Below are 16,054 nucleotides of genomic sequence, written 5' to 3'. Positions count from 1 at the left end.
GTGACAGAGTAGGAGGCAGAGAACCCAAGGTGAAACAGCTGAAAGGACGCCAGAGGGAGAAGAGAGAGAAAAATCTTACAACATGTATTTTTTAACTCAAACTTCAGGAAATGGTAAACAATCTTTTTTAAAAACGACATTTCTTTTGGTTTGTTTTCACCTTTGCTGGTTTATTTGTAGTACACTTATTTCAAAAGTGTAAAGTTGTCCCAGTCATAAGGGAAACAGGCAAACATATTTTTATCTAATCATTCTCAGACTACTAGCCCCCAAGGTGACACGGGATTTGCACTAGTCTGTTAAGGAACACAAGACAGAATTGCTGCACAAGGGTCTTCTGACTGGTAGTGGTAGGAGCCCCCTGTGTCAAAGCCCCCCAAATGAAGGGTGGTTAAAACAAAAAAGGAGTGCAAAGACCTCTCTCCAAACTGGGGGAATGGGCACTGAAATAGGTATTGTGGCTCAATGTAGTGATACATGCTAGAGCAAAAAAACCCCACAACCCATCCAATCTCACATCACTAGCGAAGACAGATTAAGAAATGGCCAAGCAACTGTAAAATGTAATTATTTATTGTCCAGTCTTCTAACCCATCAAGGCCATTTTGAATTTGTCTTCTAAGGTATTAGCTGTTCCATCCAAATTTGTCTCATTTTCCCTCCTCCCTCCCTCCCAACCAATCCCTTCTAGTGCTTTTCTAGATTGTATGCCTGCAAGCAGAGAGTCTCTTTATTTCTGCCTTGGGAACCATTTTGACTAAAGGGCAGGATAAAAATGCTATAAACAATCTGCAGATTTGATAGGAGCCCCCCCCCCTTTCCTCCTAAGTGATTAATAAATACGTTGAAGACTACGGTTGCCCAGGCATGAACCTGGCGGAAGCCCTTGAGATCCCTCCTGGTTGATGACGCGCCTTTGACGAGCACTCCTTCGGTCCGGCTCTCGCCCAGCTGCGGATCCACCATTTTGGAAGGGCCACTCAGCCCACGCAACACAGGCTTGCCGGTCAGGGCGTGCTCCATCTCTATCCACAGCACAACCTGCTCTCCTGGAAAACTGAAGTGGGGATTTAGATGTGGACATTAGGAAGTTATTAAGAACGAAGTGGAGCCTAGCGTAATGCTGTTACATGCTAAGTTCCCTGGAAGGGGCCCGGGTTCTGCCTGCTCCTTGTCAAGGCAACAGTAGATGGGGGCTTTGTCATTAAAGAAAAAGAAACTGGTTGAGTGACAGGCAACTCTTGGCTGCTGCTTGGGTAGAATGCCTCATTTACGCAGGACAGGCCTTCCTTTGTGAGTGCCCTGGCCCAGCATGCAATGCAAGTGTCCTCCTGCTGCCATGCTGGAGCAGTGCATCTTGGGATGGCTCTTTGCTTTCCCCACTTCCTGTGATCTAGAGACAGAAAACAGGCAACACCATGGCTACAGCTGCTTTGGCTGCCACTTCAAACACAGGGGTAGAGTTGCTGCCACAGAAGAAATCTCCCCCCCCCCTGACTTACACAAGGCAGGCAGCAGGCTGAGAGAACCACAGGAGACCCCGCCTGTGCAAGCCAACCCACCTGGCTGGGCACTGCGGCCCTTACATCCACCTAACTCTGCACAGGATTTCAGCCTCAGTCACTTATGGTGCAATCCAGCACATGTACACAGAAGTGAGGCTCACCTCCAGATCAGGGGCCACCGGTTGCCCCCCTTAACCAACGGGAGAAACCGCTTGCACAGCGGTCACGGGCTGCCTGCCATTCCCCTGCCCCATCAGGGCGGCCTCCCCTCCGCCTGGCTCCCTCAAGAGAGGCAGCTCCCTGCCCTGAGGAGGCAGCGTGAGCCCATCATTTCCTCCCCCTCCTGTGGCTGAGTTTCAAAGGTGGGGGCTCCTGGTCCTCCTCCTCCTCCTCCTCTTCCTGCTCGTCTTCGCTGCTCTTGCTTTCACAGTCCGGCGTCTGGGACTGGCTGGGTTTGGCCACCTGCCGCTGGCTGGGCTCTGGCCCCTGCCTGGGCGACTTCTTCGGAGACCCCAGCCTGGGCCTCCTCTTGCGGCCACGGCTCGAGAGGTGCTTCTTGCACGGCCGCTTCTGCTCTGCCTCCGTCTGCTGCAGCTTCACCCGCTTTTCAGAGCTCTTGGTGGAGTGTGTGTGAACCTCAAACCAGTCCTGAAGGAAAGAGGCACAGCACCGATGCCGGATGGTGGGTGAGGAGGGAGCACACAGCAGCACAGGCCCTCTCCCACCTAGGCCACGGGAGGACAGGAAGGCGCTGCCCCCTCTCCCTCCCCCCCCCCCAGCACGAGCGGCAGGACAGGGAGCAGGGCTGGGAAGGAGGCCGCACGTGCCTGCGCAGCCATCCCGGCCGTGGTCCCCCGCCTCACCTCCGCATGCACAGTGTTGATGTGGTACTTGACCCCGCTCTCGGACACAAACTCTTTTCCACACAGCAGGCACCGGTACTTCCCAGCTACAAACTCGCCCTGCAGTTTGGGAAGGGGGGGAGCGGTGTCACTGGTGATCTTGAGCGAACGTGAATAGCTCTGCCTGGAGCCTCACCCTTTAAGGCAACCCCTGAGCTTGTCCGAAGGGATCTCTGCCTCAGAGGCCGCGCCGGTTGCAGCGAGACTCTGCCCCCCCCCCACCCCCCGCCCGGCCAAAGGGAGCAGGGAGCCAAGGGCCCCGAGAAGGCCTGCTCCTCCAGCTGGTACATACCAGGGTGCAACTGCCCAGGTGGGACTTAAGACCCGAGATGCTGCTGTAGACACCCTCACAGCCCTGGGGAGATGCAGAAGGGAAAGGAGGTCACCCCGGGACTGGTCCAGGCCAGTGGCTGCAAGCACAAGGCGAGCCTGCAGCTGCCCGTGTCCTCCTGGAACGGGGCTCCCCTTTCTGCCCCCAGAAGATGCAAAGGGAAAGAGCCGCCAGGAAAAACGAGGCTGGGACAGAAACTCTGAGGAAGAACCTGTGGCAGGACCCCCACTCCTCTCCCCAGCCCTTTCCAGAGAGATCTCCCCCCCCCCCCAATCTGGAAAGAGGAGAAAGCTGCTCCACTGCCGCCATCTAATCCGTCCCGACCAGCTGAGAGCTGTGAAGATGAATGGAAGGGGGGCCTTGGCCCTGAGAGCACACCTGGCCTCCCCCTCCCCAGCCTTCCACAGTTACCTGGTTGGGGCACTGGAGCCGCCTGTACGTCTTGATCTCTGACCTCCATTTGCACAGGACCTCTGGGCTAACAGCGGGCAGCCTGGGCCGAGCGTACTTCAGCTGAGACGGGGGGAGAGAGCAAAGCCCAAAGGCAGGGTGAGGGCCAGGAGAGGAGTGCGGCGGCGGTGGCTGCCAGCCCCAAAGCCCCCTCCCGCAGGAGCAGCCCCTCCTCACCACCACCAGCTGGCTATCCCTGCCCCAAGGGAGGGAGGGAGGGCTGGTGTCCTGTCCCTCCCCCAGAACAAGCTCCAGGCCCAGTCAGGGGGCAGGCGCTGGATCCAGCAGCTCTTCCACGATGCAACCCCACTTGGGTCTCTCAATGGCAACGAGGAAGATGCCCTGGCAGCCCCCGCCAAGCCTAGAGGGAGGTGGGATGCAGCTGGTTTTAACATGTTGATTTGCTTAGGATTTGTGCTTTCTGAATTTTTTGTAAATTGCCTCACCTGTTTTCCCCAGAACGGCGGTATAGAAATGTTTTCAGTCCACAAATAACTTGCTAAAAGGCCATCCAGGCAGTGCTTGAGAAGGGAGCAAGTGGACGGACACACACAAGTGCCTGGGCACAGAACAGGCATGGCCCGGTGGGGGGAGGGTCTTGCATGCAGGATGAGCAGCTGGCCCTGCGGGGTGTGTGTGTGTGTGTGTGCGCGCGCGTGCGTGGCAGGCTTGCCCCCCCCCCCCACTCCCCTTCCAGAAAATGGCAAATTCATTCCCCTGGAAGGGGCAGGAAAGGCAGCTGCCTCCAGAGCGCCTGGGAGAGCCACAGCCCTGAAGGAAGGAAGGCCTGAAGCCCAGGCAGGCCGGCCAGGGGAGGGAAGGGGAGCATGGCTCCTCTCCACCGGCCAGAAGCACAGAGCTGCCATGGAGCACTCCAGTGGCTATGTTCCACGTGGGAGTTGGGGGATCTCTCGGGGCCGCAACCCTCGGGTTTCTTAGGATTGCCGTTTACAGCCCAGGAGGGGCTCAAATGCTGCTGCATCCCTTTCTGAGCAAGCCATCAAGCAGTCTCTCCTCGCACCTTCCGGTCATCAGGAACGAGATCCTGCAGGACCTTCCTCTTGGGCCACTCCTTGACCAGCTCCTCGTTGGCCAGCTCGTGCAGGTAGTAGGCAGCCACCTTGGCGGACCTCCGCTGAACTCGGCCTCCTCCTCCTTCTCCTCCTCCACCGTGCGGCTCTGGGCTGGTCTCCTTCAAGGGGGCCGGTGGCCTGCCCTCTTTGTGGACGAATGCGACCTGACAAGAGGGGCCCACAGAGACGCTTCAGGCATGGCCTGTCTGGGCTAACCCAAAGAGCCCTGCATAGACAGGGGCAGCTGAACTCAGGCAGCAATGGCTGCTAGCCAGCACAAACAGGAGGCAGAAACTCTGGGGCCCAGTGGTACAGCCGAGTGGCCAGCCTCCTCCTCTCCTTTTTGCCTGCTTTCCCTTGGGGTACGAAGTGAGTGTGTGTGAGAGGGGGGGGGGCATTTACACACCCATTTGCTTCCTGAGAACCATATCTCAGTAACCAAAGCAAGGACAACCAAGCAGCCCGTGTCAAAGTAAAAAGAGAAGCACACACATTTATTGATTCACCCAGGTCAGTTTATAAATCATCAAATGAAGCTAAAAGAAGAGCACAGCTCAAGGAGCTGCATCCCAGAAGGGAACTGCTACTACAGGAACTCCAAGAGGTCTTGCAGCCCTCCTGTAACAGAGGCTAGCGATCGGGCAAGGAGGCCTGGGCAGTCAACCCCTTCCTCCCTCCCTGCCTTCTGCTACCAAGTAACTTGGTTTTCCAAGTAAACAAACCCAATAATAACAATAAACAAAACAGCTGCACCAGTAGGAAGCCAGTAGAGGTGTGGGGGCTCTTCAGTGCGTTGCATGGCCATGTCCCCTGCCAGATGGACAGAAGGGGCTGGGCTGGGTGGGTGGGGGGGCTGGGTGGAATGAGCTCCTGGCTCCCAGGGAACACTTCTGTCCCCTAGAAGCCAAGGCCACAGGCTGGGAGGAGCTGAAAACAGCTGACGGGCCAGACCTTCAGGGACCTGATCAGCAGCATCCCAATTCCAACCTCGGGGAAAGAGGGCACCACTCTGAGGAAGAGGGGAACGACCCCTTAGAAGGGATCTATTCCTCGGAGGACAAATCAATGCCTCTGGGGAGTGGAGGATTGCAGTAGTGCGAGATTCGATTATTAGAGACAGCTGGGATTGTCATGGGCGTGTGGACTGTATGGTAAACTAAGCTGACTCCAAATTAGTTAGGGTGGTTAAATCAAAGAAGGGGCTGCAAGGAGCTTCAAAAGGATCTCTCCAAACTGGAAGAAGGGCATCAACGAAGTGCAAAGGCGGTTCAATGCAAGCAAGAGGAAACTGATGCATGTTGGGGCAAAACCCCCCAACTGGGATGGGAGCTGGCGGTGACCGACCAAGAAAGAGATCTTGGGGTTGTGGCGGTGGACAGCTCAATGGAAGTGGGCAGCTGCTGTGAAAACTCCAGAATCCAATATAAACTTCTCCTGTTGACCTTCAAAGCTTTTCACGGCCTAGCTCCTGCCTATCTCTCCTCTCTCATCTCACACTATTGCCCCGCTCGTGCTCTCCGCTCCTCTGATGCCATGCTTCTCGCCTGCCCAAGGACCTCCACTTCCCTTACTCGGCTTCGTCCTTTTTCTTCTGCTGCCCCTTACGCCTGGAACGCTCTTCCAGAACACTTGAGAACTACTAACTCAATCACAGCTTTTAAAACTCAGCTAAAAACTTTTCTTTTCCCTATAGCTTTTAAATATTGAGTTTGTTCTGACTCTATACTGTTAGCTTCACCCCACCCGGTGCCTGTTTACACTTCCCTGTGCCTGTCTGCATTCTCTTTCCCTCCTTACTGTTTACTACAACTTTATTAGATTGTAAGCCTATGCGGCAGGGTCTTGCTATTTACTGTGTAATCTGTACAGCACCATGTACATTGATGGTGCTATATAAATAAATAAATAAATAAATAAATAAAAATAATAATAAGGATAGGAACTGAAAATAAAACTGCCAATATCATAACACCTTCATACAAAACTGCAGTGCAGCCTCACTTCAAATACCATGTCTAAGAATGGACGTTGCAGAGCTAGGAGAGGACAACCCAAATGGACTAACGTGCCTACGAGGAAAAGGTTTGGGGCTTTTTAGCTGAGAAAAAAAGGGCACGCAAGGGAAACCATGATGATGCCAGCTGCAAGGCTCCTCTGATGAAGCGCTCCACTTACTGGTCCATGTTCAGACTTCATGTGGTACGCGAGGCCTGCCTTGGACCGGTACTCTTTGCTGCAGTGGTGGCACTTGAGGGCCATCTTCTCCAGCTCAGCGGCTGCTTTCCCGCACTTCTGCGTGTGGTAGAGGTACCCCACGAGGCTGGTGAAGTTGCCTGTACAGCCCTGGAGAGCACAGGGCAACGGCTGAGTCCACAGGAGGAAAAGGAGATTCGGGCTGTCCCCCCACCCCCGGCGTGCCAGGAACAGGAAAGAAGTTGAGGGGGCAGGGCGCTGGGCGTGCAATGGGGAGGCAGCCACCTGCCTGTGGAGGGAAGCCGCAGGCCACTGCCCAAGGAGCCCTTCCTGGATGGACGGACGGACAGGAGGGTGCCCTTCCACCCCCCGCCCCATTTCAGCAGCTGAGCAACCAGAGTCCCGGCAGGCAGCTGCCGCTCACCTCCCTGGTGCACTTGAGCTTCCCCATGCGCCTCAGCACTCTCCGCAAGCGCTCCCGCTCACTTGGCTCGTCCATCTGGCCCGCCTCCTTTCCAACTGGCTGCATGGGGGGAGGGAGGGGAAAGGCTGACCCAGGGCTGCCTCAGTGTGAGGTAGCAGAGGCGACTCCTGGCCCCCGGGGTTCGCTCCCCCAGGCAAGCCAAAGGGAGACCCGTTGGGACAGGCGGCAGAAGACAGGAAGCTTACATGGCCGGGAGAGCCGCCTGGGCCTTCTTTCCAGCTCCCATCACGGGCAGCCTGGATTCTCACTGCGGGGTCGCTGGGGCCAATGCAGCTGAAACAAAGGCTTCCTCCCTGGAAGTCCTTGGGTTGGCCCCACTGAGGTGCCGTGTGCTGAGGGAAGCCGGCAGACCAGTCCAGACCAGGCTTGCCAGGTGTCTGGTGGCAGAAGCCCTTAATGTGGACATCCCAGAAGCCACAAGGGCCTCTCCAGCTTGCCTGGGGTGCAGCATCTACCTTACCAGGCTGTTGTGGTCTGCCATGATGTGGTACTTCATTCCTGCCAGAGACCGCAGCTGTTTTCCACAGTGGTGACATGTGAACTTCTCCTAGAAATACAAGGCAGAGGACACAGCTGGGGCAGCTGGAACTTTTGCTGCTGGATCATTCCCCCTGATGGCCTTCTACATAACTGGGCTTCTTCCTGCCTCTTTGACATTCCTCTCACACAAAGACAAAGCAGAAACACCCTGGAAACTGCCTCGCTAAAGCCTCAATCCAATAGCCAAGGAAGCGTAAAGAACCTGACAATATTTTTCAAGCAGCATCACGCAAGTGTCCAAGAGGAGATCCCCAGAGAAGCAAGCAGGGAGAGACGCTGGTGCGCAAGAGCCCTGAGGCTAGATCAAACCAGGGGTCCATCTGGTCCAGCATTCTGTCCGCAGGGGCCAACCAGCTGCCCCAATGGGAAACCCACCAGCAGGACAGGAGTGCAAGAGCACCTTCCTGCCCATGTTCCCCAGCAACTGGAGAACCTAGGTATATTGACTCTGATACGGAAGGTAGCGTAGCCATCAGGACTAGCAGCCATTGATAGCCTCCTCCTCCATGAATCTTGTCTGATTCCCATTCAAAACCATCTAAGTTGGTGGCCATCACTACATCTTAGCAAATTCTGTGTGCTGTTTGAAAAAGTACTTTTTATTTGTTCTGAATGTCCCACCAGGTGGTTTTAATGGGAGAACCCCACAACGTCCTACTATGAGGGAGAAGGTCTCCCCCCTCGTTTTTCCACACCAGCATAATTGTGTACACTTCTAGCATGTCTCCCCTTACTCACCTTTTCTCTAAGCCAGAGTCCTTCTTGAATTGTGGAGCCCAGAACTGGACGCAATACTCTAGATGAGGCCTAACCAGGGCCGAATAGAGAGGAACCAGTACCTCCCGTGATTTGGAAGCTATACTTCTATTAATGCAGCCCAAAATAGCATTGGCCTTTCTTGCAGCCATATCACACTGTTGGCTCATATTCAGCTTGTGATCTACAATTCCAAGATCTTTCTCGTTTGTAGTATTACTGAGCCAAGTGTCCCCCATCTTGTAACTGTGCATTTGGTTTCTATTCCCTAAATGTAGAACTTGGCATTTATCCCTATTAAATTTCATTCTGTTGTTTTCAGCCCAGCACTCCAGCCTATCAAGATCACTTTGAAGTTTGTTTCTGTCTTCCAGGGTATTAGCTATCCCACGCAATTTTGTGTCATTTTAAATGTTATGCTATACCTTGTGGTTTTAACTTTGGTGAACCACCCAGTGAGCTTTGGCTATTGGGTGGTACAGAAAAGAAATAAAATTAAATGTGCCATAAACAGTTTCTGCTCCCTGTAGATCTAGATTACAGCACCCCCCAACAAGCACAACATGGCTGTAATACAATGGCAAGCCAACCCCGCCCCACCTCAGTAATAGAAAGTGTTGCAAACCTTCATGCATTGCCTAGACAGGTAGGCAGCATGAGGGAGGAATCAGCACCATTGACAACAACACTGGGAAGTGATCCGTTTTGTTGGCTGCTTTTCAGTTATCAGACCGAAGGATGACAAGGTGCTTAGCTGAGCCTGGCCAACCACCAAATCTAGCAGAAGGGGCCTATGTCCACCTGGCTGCAAGAGATTAGAGCACAAGGACCATGGCAACAAATTGCCCACTCACATCTGATCGGCCACTGTGGGAACAGAAAAAGCCTTTGGTCTGGTCCAGTAAGACTCTTCTTCTGTGCATGGGGTGGAGAAAGGGATTCCCCCCACCCCATCTCTCATAATACTGGATAGGGTTGCACTCCCCCTGAAGGAGCAGGTTTGTAGCTAGAGCCATCTCTGTCACTAGAGGCTCAGGTGGCACGGAGTGCCTTCTACCAGCTTCGATTGCTACGCCCCTATCTGGACATGGATAACCTAGCTTCAGTTGTCTCTGCTCTGGTAACCTCCAAGTTAGATTACTGCAATGTGCTCTACGTGGGGCTGCCTTTGAAGATGGTTCGGAAGCTGCAGCTTGTGCAAAATGCAGCGGCCAGATTGATAACCGGAACCAGAAGGTTTGAAGAACTAAGACTGATTCTGGCCCACTTGCATTGGCTGCCTGTATGTTTCCGAGCCCAATTCAAGGTGCTGGTTTTAACCTATAAAGCCTTACACAGCTTGGGACCACCATACCTGACGGAACGCCTCTCCCGACATGAACCTACCCATACACTGCGCTCAACATCTAAGGTCCTCATCCGAGTGCCTACTCTGAGGGAAGCTCGGAGGATGGCAACAAGTGAGAGGGCCTTCTCAGTGGTGGCCCCCCAATTATGGAATGATCTCCCCAACGAGGCTCGCCTGGCACCAACATTGTTATCTTTTCGGTGCCAGGTCAAGTCTTTTCTCCCAGGCATTTAACAGCATATGCGGAGTATTTTAACTGACTCCAGAATAGTTGTTTTAAATGGATATTGTCTGTTTTTGTTTGTATTTTATGCTTTTTAAGGTTTTAAATTTTGTATATTTGTTTTTAATGTTCACTGTTTTTAACCTTTGTAAACCACCCAGAGAGCTTTGGCTATGGGATGGTATATAGATGATGATGACGATAATGATGATGATGATGATGATAATAATAACAGAACTAAAGATTTTCTAAGGCAGGGGAATGGTGGTAGATTCAGGACAGACAGAAAGTTTTTTTTTTAATATGGCACATAGTTTAACTATGGAATTCACTATCTCAAGGTAGTGCGGCTGGTCGCACGACATGGTGGCATTCAGTGCCAAACCATGGGTTAATTAACCCAAGATTCAAAGGGACGCACACAAGACTGTGAGCCACTTCCATTTCCTGAAAATGACAAGCCATGGGTTAGCCACTAAACAATCTATTGGTCCAGGTTCACATGCTAGGCTCATAACCTCCAATTGGGCCAAATGGAGGTTTTTAACAGAAACTGGAAGCAACTCTCAGGTGGCATGCGTCCCTGCAAATTGTGTGTTAAATAAACCCAGGATTTGCCGCTGTGATGTGTGAACTGGGTCATTTATTTATTACATTTATATATCGCACCATAGCCGGTTCTCTGGGCGGTTTACAAAGATTAAAAAGATTAGATTAAAAAGACTGAACATTAAAAATCAATATACAAAATTAAAAAACAACAACATAAACACAGTCATATGGCTACCATCTTGGACAGCTTTAAAATGGAATCAGACAATGTCATGGAAGGTAGGGCCAGCAGCAGCTACTAATCAGAATGGCAACACATCTCTCCTCCAGTGTTCAGAGGCAGCAGGGCCTTCTCCGTACCACCTGCTGGGGAATATGAGTAGGAAGGCAGAATTACGCTCTTCTCCTCCTTGTGGGCTTCCCAAAGGTCTCCGGTTGGGGCACTGCAGGAACAGACTGCTGGACGAAAGAGGGCTTGATCTGATCCAGCAAATCTCTTCTTAGGTTCTTCACATAATGAAACATTTATGGGATCTGCTGACGGCCGCCAGATGTGTGGATGCCTGCAGGATGAATGGCTCTAAAACGTGATCAGACAAGTTCACGGAGAAGGAGGAAGGCAGGGGTATCAAGGAGGATTAGCCACCATAGCTAACTGGAACCTCCACCTTCAAAGGCTGTACAATAGCAGTTTCGAGGTGGGGCTGGGCAAATAGCGTGTGTGTGTGTGTGTGTGTGTGTGTGGAATGTTGCGCCTGCAGGTCCTTCTATGGGCTTCCCAGAAGCACCTGGCTAGCTGCTGCAGGAGACCGGATGCTGGCCTAGATGGACCTTCCTTGGTCTGATCAAGTGGGGCTCTTATGCCTTGGTTCGGCAGCAGCCACGCTGGGGCCCAAAAGGAAAGGGATCGGGGCTTCCGTCTCCTCACCCGCCGGCAGTTTGCCATGTGCTTTTTCAGTCCTTCCACGGTCTTCCGCACCACAGCTCTGCAGACTGGGCAGATGACACGGCCCTTGTACAGGATCTCTGTGTGCCACTGCTCTTCCAGGCTTCCTGCCAGAGGACAACATGGTGGTGAGGCAGCATCTTAGCATCCCCTGAAGGCGAGAAAGCTGGGCCCTCCTCTTTTAAGAAGAGCAACAGGGTTAGACGGGGCAACCAAAAGGATTAGCGGGCTGAAGCACCTTCCTTACAAGGCAAATCTTTGGGGGGTTTTCCTTTAGAAAAGAAGCGAGGAAGGGGAGAAGGATGGAAGAAGAGCATGACATTAGGCATGCTTTAAAGGTGAACAACGACGGCCTCAGGGAGAATAAAGCTACCGATGGCTTTGAGCCGTGATGGCTACACACTCCCTTCAGGATGCCTGGATGCTAGACATCAACAGCAGGAGAGGCCGACAGATTTTAAGTCCACATGCAGGACATGAGAGCAGAGTTGAAAGGCACCCTGGAGGCCGTCCAGCCCAACCTCCTGCTTGATGCTGGCTCTGCAGCCCTGCCATCTCCAAACCGTGCTGAACTATCTCCAGCAACAGAGAGCCCAACATCTCCAGAGGCAGGACCTTTCCACTGCTGGACCAGAACCGGAGTGGTCATTGGGGGGACGACGGGGACGACAGAACGCTGGACTAGGAAGGCTGCTGCCCCCGCTGCTCTTCTGACATTCGTGGGTGTGGCTCCATTGTCACGCAGCTTGAGGCCCCAGGCCTATGGAATCTGTCCCATTGAACTTAGCCAGCAGGACTGCCTCCAGAAGAGACGCACATAGGATTGCGTTGCACATAGGCATCGCGAGGGCAGCGTTCAGCTCTGCCTTCCCAGGCGAACACTTCTGCAGAGCCCCACGAACGAGCCACGTCTAAGCAGCACTGCTTTCTAGCCTGGCCTCAGCAACCCCCATTGTGCACCCTAGTAAGCCCTTCAGCAGCATTGCTTCAGCTCTGCACATTCTCTGGCTGTGCACACGGAGGAGAAGCGATGCCCAGCCTCTGACCCAGGGGCCCCTCTCCAGCGCCACTGGGACCCAAAAGAAGTTATGCTCTGGGCTTCTGTTCACACCACGAACCTCAGCGTGGGCTTTCCAACTTACCTGCTGCATATGCCGATGCGTCTTTCTTGCCACAACAGCCTTTGGGCTTGGGATGAGGCTGTTTCCCCATTGGCTGTCGTTTCCCTGGCAGAAAGATAAATAACTGTGAGAGCTCGCCTCTGCAATGAGAAACCCTCCACCTCACAGTGAACACCCCGTGACCGACATTAAGGGGAAGTCAAAGCTGAGGGGAAGGGAAGAGTGCCGCTGCCGCCACCACCACCCTTACGTGAGATTGTCAACACAGGAAGAATTGTTCACAGGGGTCCAGAGCCATTCGGGGAAGATAAAGACAGGTGGAGGCAGCTCCCGCCTCCCATCGTTGAGCAGTGCGCTGCGTATCCGGGAAAGGGCTCTTCAGCCCTGGGTGCCAGGAACAACTGCGAACCCAGGAAAGGGGTCAAAAGTGCTGCACCCACCTGCCCCTTTCTGCTTCTTCCTGGGAAGATCCTTGGAGCCTTCGGCCCTCTCTTGTTGCTCCAGTCTGTGCTTTGCCATGGAGAGGGATTCTGCAGCTGAGGGCAGAACAGGGAGAGAGAGAGCAGTGTTGTCGGGTGCTGGGGAACCAGGACTACAGAGGGAAAGGCAGGTGCAGAGACCAGGGCCACCCATAGCAGTGGGTCCCCGAGAATAAATGTTAGCTCAAAAGATACATACATCTTATGGCGGTTTGCCTGGATCCTTGCCCAGATTTTGCGCTGCCACCTCAGTAAAAGAAATCACTTTGAAGCTGGGCCAGGCAAAGCTGGTAGTAGGCCTGGGCCAGATGGGAAATGGAGGCTCCATTTCAAACTGCTCATTAAGTATTTTTAATCAGTTCTAAATATGTTATGAACGAAAGGGCCGTCTACCCGAAATGCATTACCATTGTTTTGCGTGCCCATGTAGACCATACGTATGCTGAAACAGATCTGGAGATCTGCTCTGCCACCGTGCCGGTTTTCCCGTAAGGCAAGGCAAGCCAAGCAGCAGGACTGCCCTCATTTTCCAGACAAGCTGTTTTCTATATCACTTTTCAATAAAACATTTTTTAAAAATATATATATATACAGGCATGTATATGTCAGACTAATCCTGTCAAACTAATTTGATCTCATTTTTTGATCGGGTAACCTCCCTTGTGGACTGTGGGAATGCTGTGGACGTCATATATCTTGAGTTCAGCAAAGCTTTTGACAAAGTACCACATGACATTCTGATTAACAAACTAGCTAAAAGTGGGCTAGATGGAACAACTATTAGTGGAATTCAGTTGGCTACAGAATCGGACTCAAAGAGTACTTATCAATGGAACCTTCTCAAACTGGGGAGAGGCAACGAGTGGGGTGCCGCAGGGCTCAGTCCTTAGATTGTAAGCCTATGTGGCAGGGTCTTGCTATTTACTGTTTTACTCTGTACAGCACCATGTACATTGATGGTGCTATATAAATAAATAATAATAATAATAAATAATATATAAGACATCACTTCTTCACACTCAGAAACGCTTTACGTTTCTGCCAAGTTCTACATTTAGGAAATAGAAACCAAATGCACAGTTACAAGATGGGGGATACTTGGCTCAGCAATACTACAAACGAGAAGGATCTTGGAATTGTTGTAGATCACAAGCTGAATAGGAGCCAACAGTGCGATACGGCTGCAAGAAAGGCAACTGCTATTTTGGGCTGCATTAATAGAAGTATAGCTTCCAAATCACGGGAGGTACTGGTTCCTCTCTATTCGGCCCTGGTTAGGCCTCATCTAGAGTATTGCGTCCAGTTCTGGGCTCCACAATTCAAGAAGGATGCAGACAAGCTGGAGCGTGTTCAGAGGAGGGCAACCAGGATGATCAGGGGTTTGGAAACAAAACCCTATTAAGAGACACTGAAAGAACTGGGTATGTTTAGTCTGGAGAAGATTGAGGGGAGACATGAGAGCACTCTTCAAATACTTCAAAGGTTGTCACACAGAGGAGGGCCAGGATCTTTTCTCGATCCTCCCAGAGTGCAGGACACGGAATAACGGGCTCAAGTTAAAGGAAGCCAGATTCCAGCTGGACATCAGGAAAAACTTCCTGACTGTTAGAGCAGTACGACAATGGAATCAGTTACCTAGGGAGGTTGTGGGTTCTCCCACACTAGAGGCCTTCAAGAGGCAGCTGGACAACCGTCTGTCAGGGATGCTTTAGGGTGGATTCCTGCATTGAGCAGGGGGTTGGACTCGATGGCCTTTTAGGCCCCTTCCAACTCTGCTATTCTATGATTCTACGTGCTTTTCTTTGGGCAAATTCATCAACAACAGAAAGATCAAGCCACTTTGCCCAAGGGGACTTGGAGTCTTAGGCCCATGCCAACTGCCCCCCCCCCGCCCTGCTTTGAAGCATGATAAGAGGTTGCCTTGAACCTTAAAAAGTCACAGTAGATGAAAGACAGTAAAGTCAGCAGAAATCTTTTTATTCCTAACTTCACGTTTAGCCCAATCCATCTCGTAGCCAGAAAGTTTCTCCAGAGCATCTATCGCTGCAAGTAACTCGGGGACAGACGGCTCAGGCCCAGGGAGGATTAGCAGGGCACCATCACTGCATAACTACACCCCCTTATTTTGATGCGTTCTCTCCCTCTGCCTCCTGGCGGATCATTCAAGCTAACGGGTCGGCTGCAATATTAAGCAGAACTAGGAACCGTCTCCCCAACAAAGCAAAGGGCACTAGCTGAATGCTTCGGTGCTCATATAGACGATGTAGGATTTTTATAGGTGAGTTTGGCCTGTTAATGAGCATCACCGAGAACTTGCAGGCCTCTCATGCGTTAAACAAGAGAGACTCCGTATTCCACCGCTGCTGTGCACCGCAGGCTCCCTCCGTCCCGTCCCCCACCCCGGAGCAGGAGGAGGGAGTGGGGAGTGGGGAAGGAGGTAGCGGAGTTCAGTCGAGGTAGATGCCCAGCCCTCGCCCCGTACCTTTCCCCTCCTCCTCCTCTTCCTCCTCCGTAGACTTGTGGGCGGTGGGCTTGACCCCCCTCATCTCCAGCCAGTAGGTCGTCCTGCGAACGTCTCCATTGCACCCGGGGCCCGGGGCTTCGTTTGCGAGGCCCTTGGGAGAGGAGGAGGAGGAGGAGCAGCAGGAGGGGGAGGAGGAAGAATCGCTGGCGGAGCCCTCGTCTTTAGGGTCCGAGCTCGGGAGGCCCCCGGCAGCCGCTGCATCCAATCGCTTGGCCCTGCGGGACGGAGGGAGGGAAGCACGGATGGATCCGGGGCAGCGGCAGGGCACTGCCGGCGCGTCGCGGGCCTTGGCTCGGAGCAGCGCCGCTCCCGGCCGACGGGGAAAGCCGCCTCTCCCCCTCCCTCCCGGCCCCACTGACCCTGTGGCGGCGGCTGCTGCTGCCGCTCGCCGGGCTTTCTGCGTCGGCCGGCAGCGCCGCGGCTCCTGCACGGGATCCTGTCAGGGAAGGAAGGAGAGGGGTCAGCAAGGGGGAAACCAGAGGGGGAGGAAAGCGGCCAGGGGCCCTCAGACCCCCCCCGCCGTCCCCCGCTCCCCCTCCCGGTTGCCTGGGCGACAGGGGCCCGGCCCACAAGCCTCACCGCGGAGGAGGAGGAGGAGCTGCTGCCGCCGCCGCCCCGGCCTCGCAT

At 53.3% G+C, this 16,054-nt stretch overlaps 1 protein-coding gene across 1 annotated transcript; it reads right to left on the bottom strand.

Annotated features, from left to right (window-relative positions):
* Positions 1 to 555: 555 nt before the first annotated feature.
* ZNF512 (zinc finger protein 512) lies at positions 556 to 16,054 on the bottom strand. Its single transcript, XM_063123652.1, has 14 exons — positions 16,007 to 16,054; positions 15,787 to 15,863; positions 15,386 to 15,642; positions 12,865 to 12,954; positions 12,446 to 12,529; positions 11,286 to 11,410; positions 7,399 to 7,485; positions 6,879 to 6,977; positions 6,437 to 6,604; positions 4,210 to 4,425; positions 3,150 to 3,251; positions 2,700 to 2,762; positions 2,369 to 2,467; positions 556 to 2,153 (listed from the first exon to the last, which is right to left on the bottom strand). Exons 1-14 carry the CDS (start codon positions 16,052 to 16,054, stop codon positions 1,833 to 1,835), a joined length of 1,836 nt encoding a protein of 611 aa, XP_062979722.1. The 3' UTR covers positions 556 to 1,832.

This window comes from Elgaria multicarinata, chromosome 4, assembly GCF_023053635.1.
Source record: "Elgaria multicarinata webbii isolate HBS135686 ecotype San Diego chromosome 4, rElgMul1.1.pri, whole genome shotgun sequence".
Lineage (NCBI taxonomy): Eukaryota > Metazoa > Chordata > Lepidosauria > Squamata > Anguidae > Elgaria > Elgaria multicarinata.
Note: the sequence above shows the minus strand (reverse complement) of the source record. Positions and strands in the feature narration are given on the sequence as shown.

Coding starts and splice junctions, on each gene's coding strand:
- ZNF512 (XM_063123652.1), bottom strand. CDS start 16,054: ATGCGAGGCCGGGGCGGCGGCGGCAGCAGCTCCTCCTCCTCCTCCGCG. Junction 15,864..16,006: donor GCTCCTCCTCCTCCTCCGCG/GTGAGGCTTGTG, acceptor CTTCCCTGACAG/GATCCCGTGCAGGAGCCGCG. Junction 4,426..6,436: donor TGAAGTCTGAACATGGACCA/GTAAGTGGAGCG, acceptor CCCTCTTGTCAG/GTCGCATTCGTCCACAAAGA.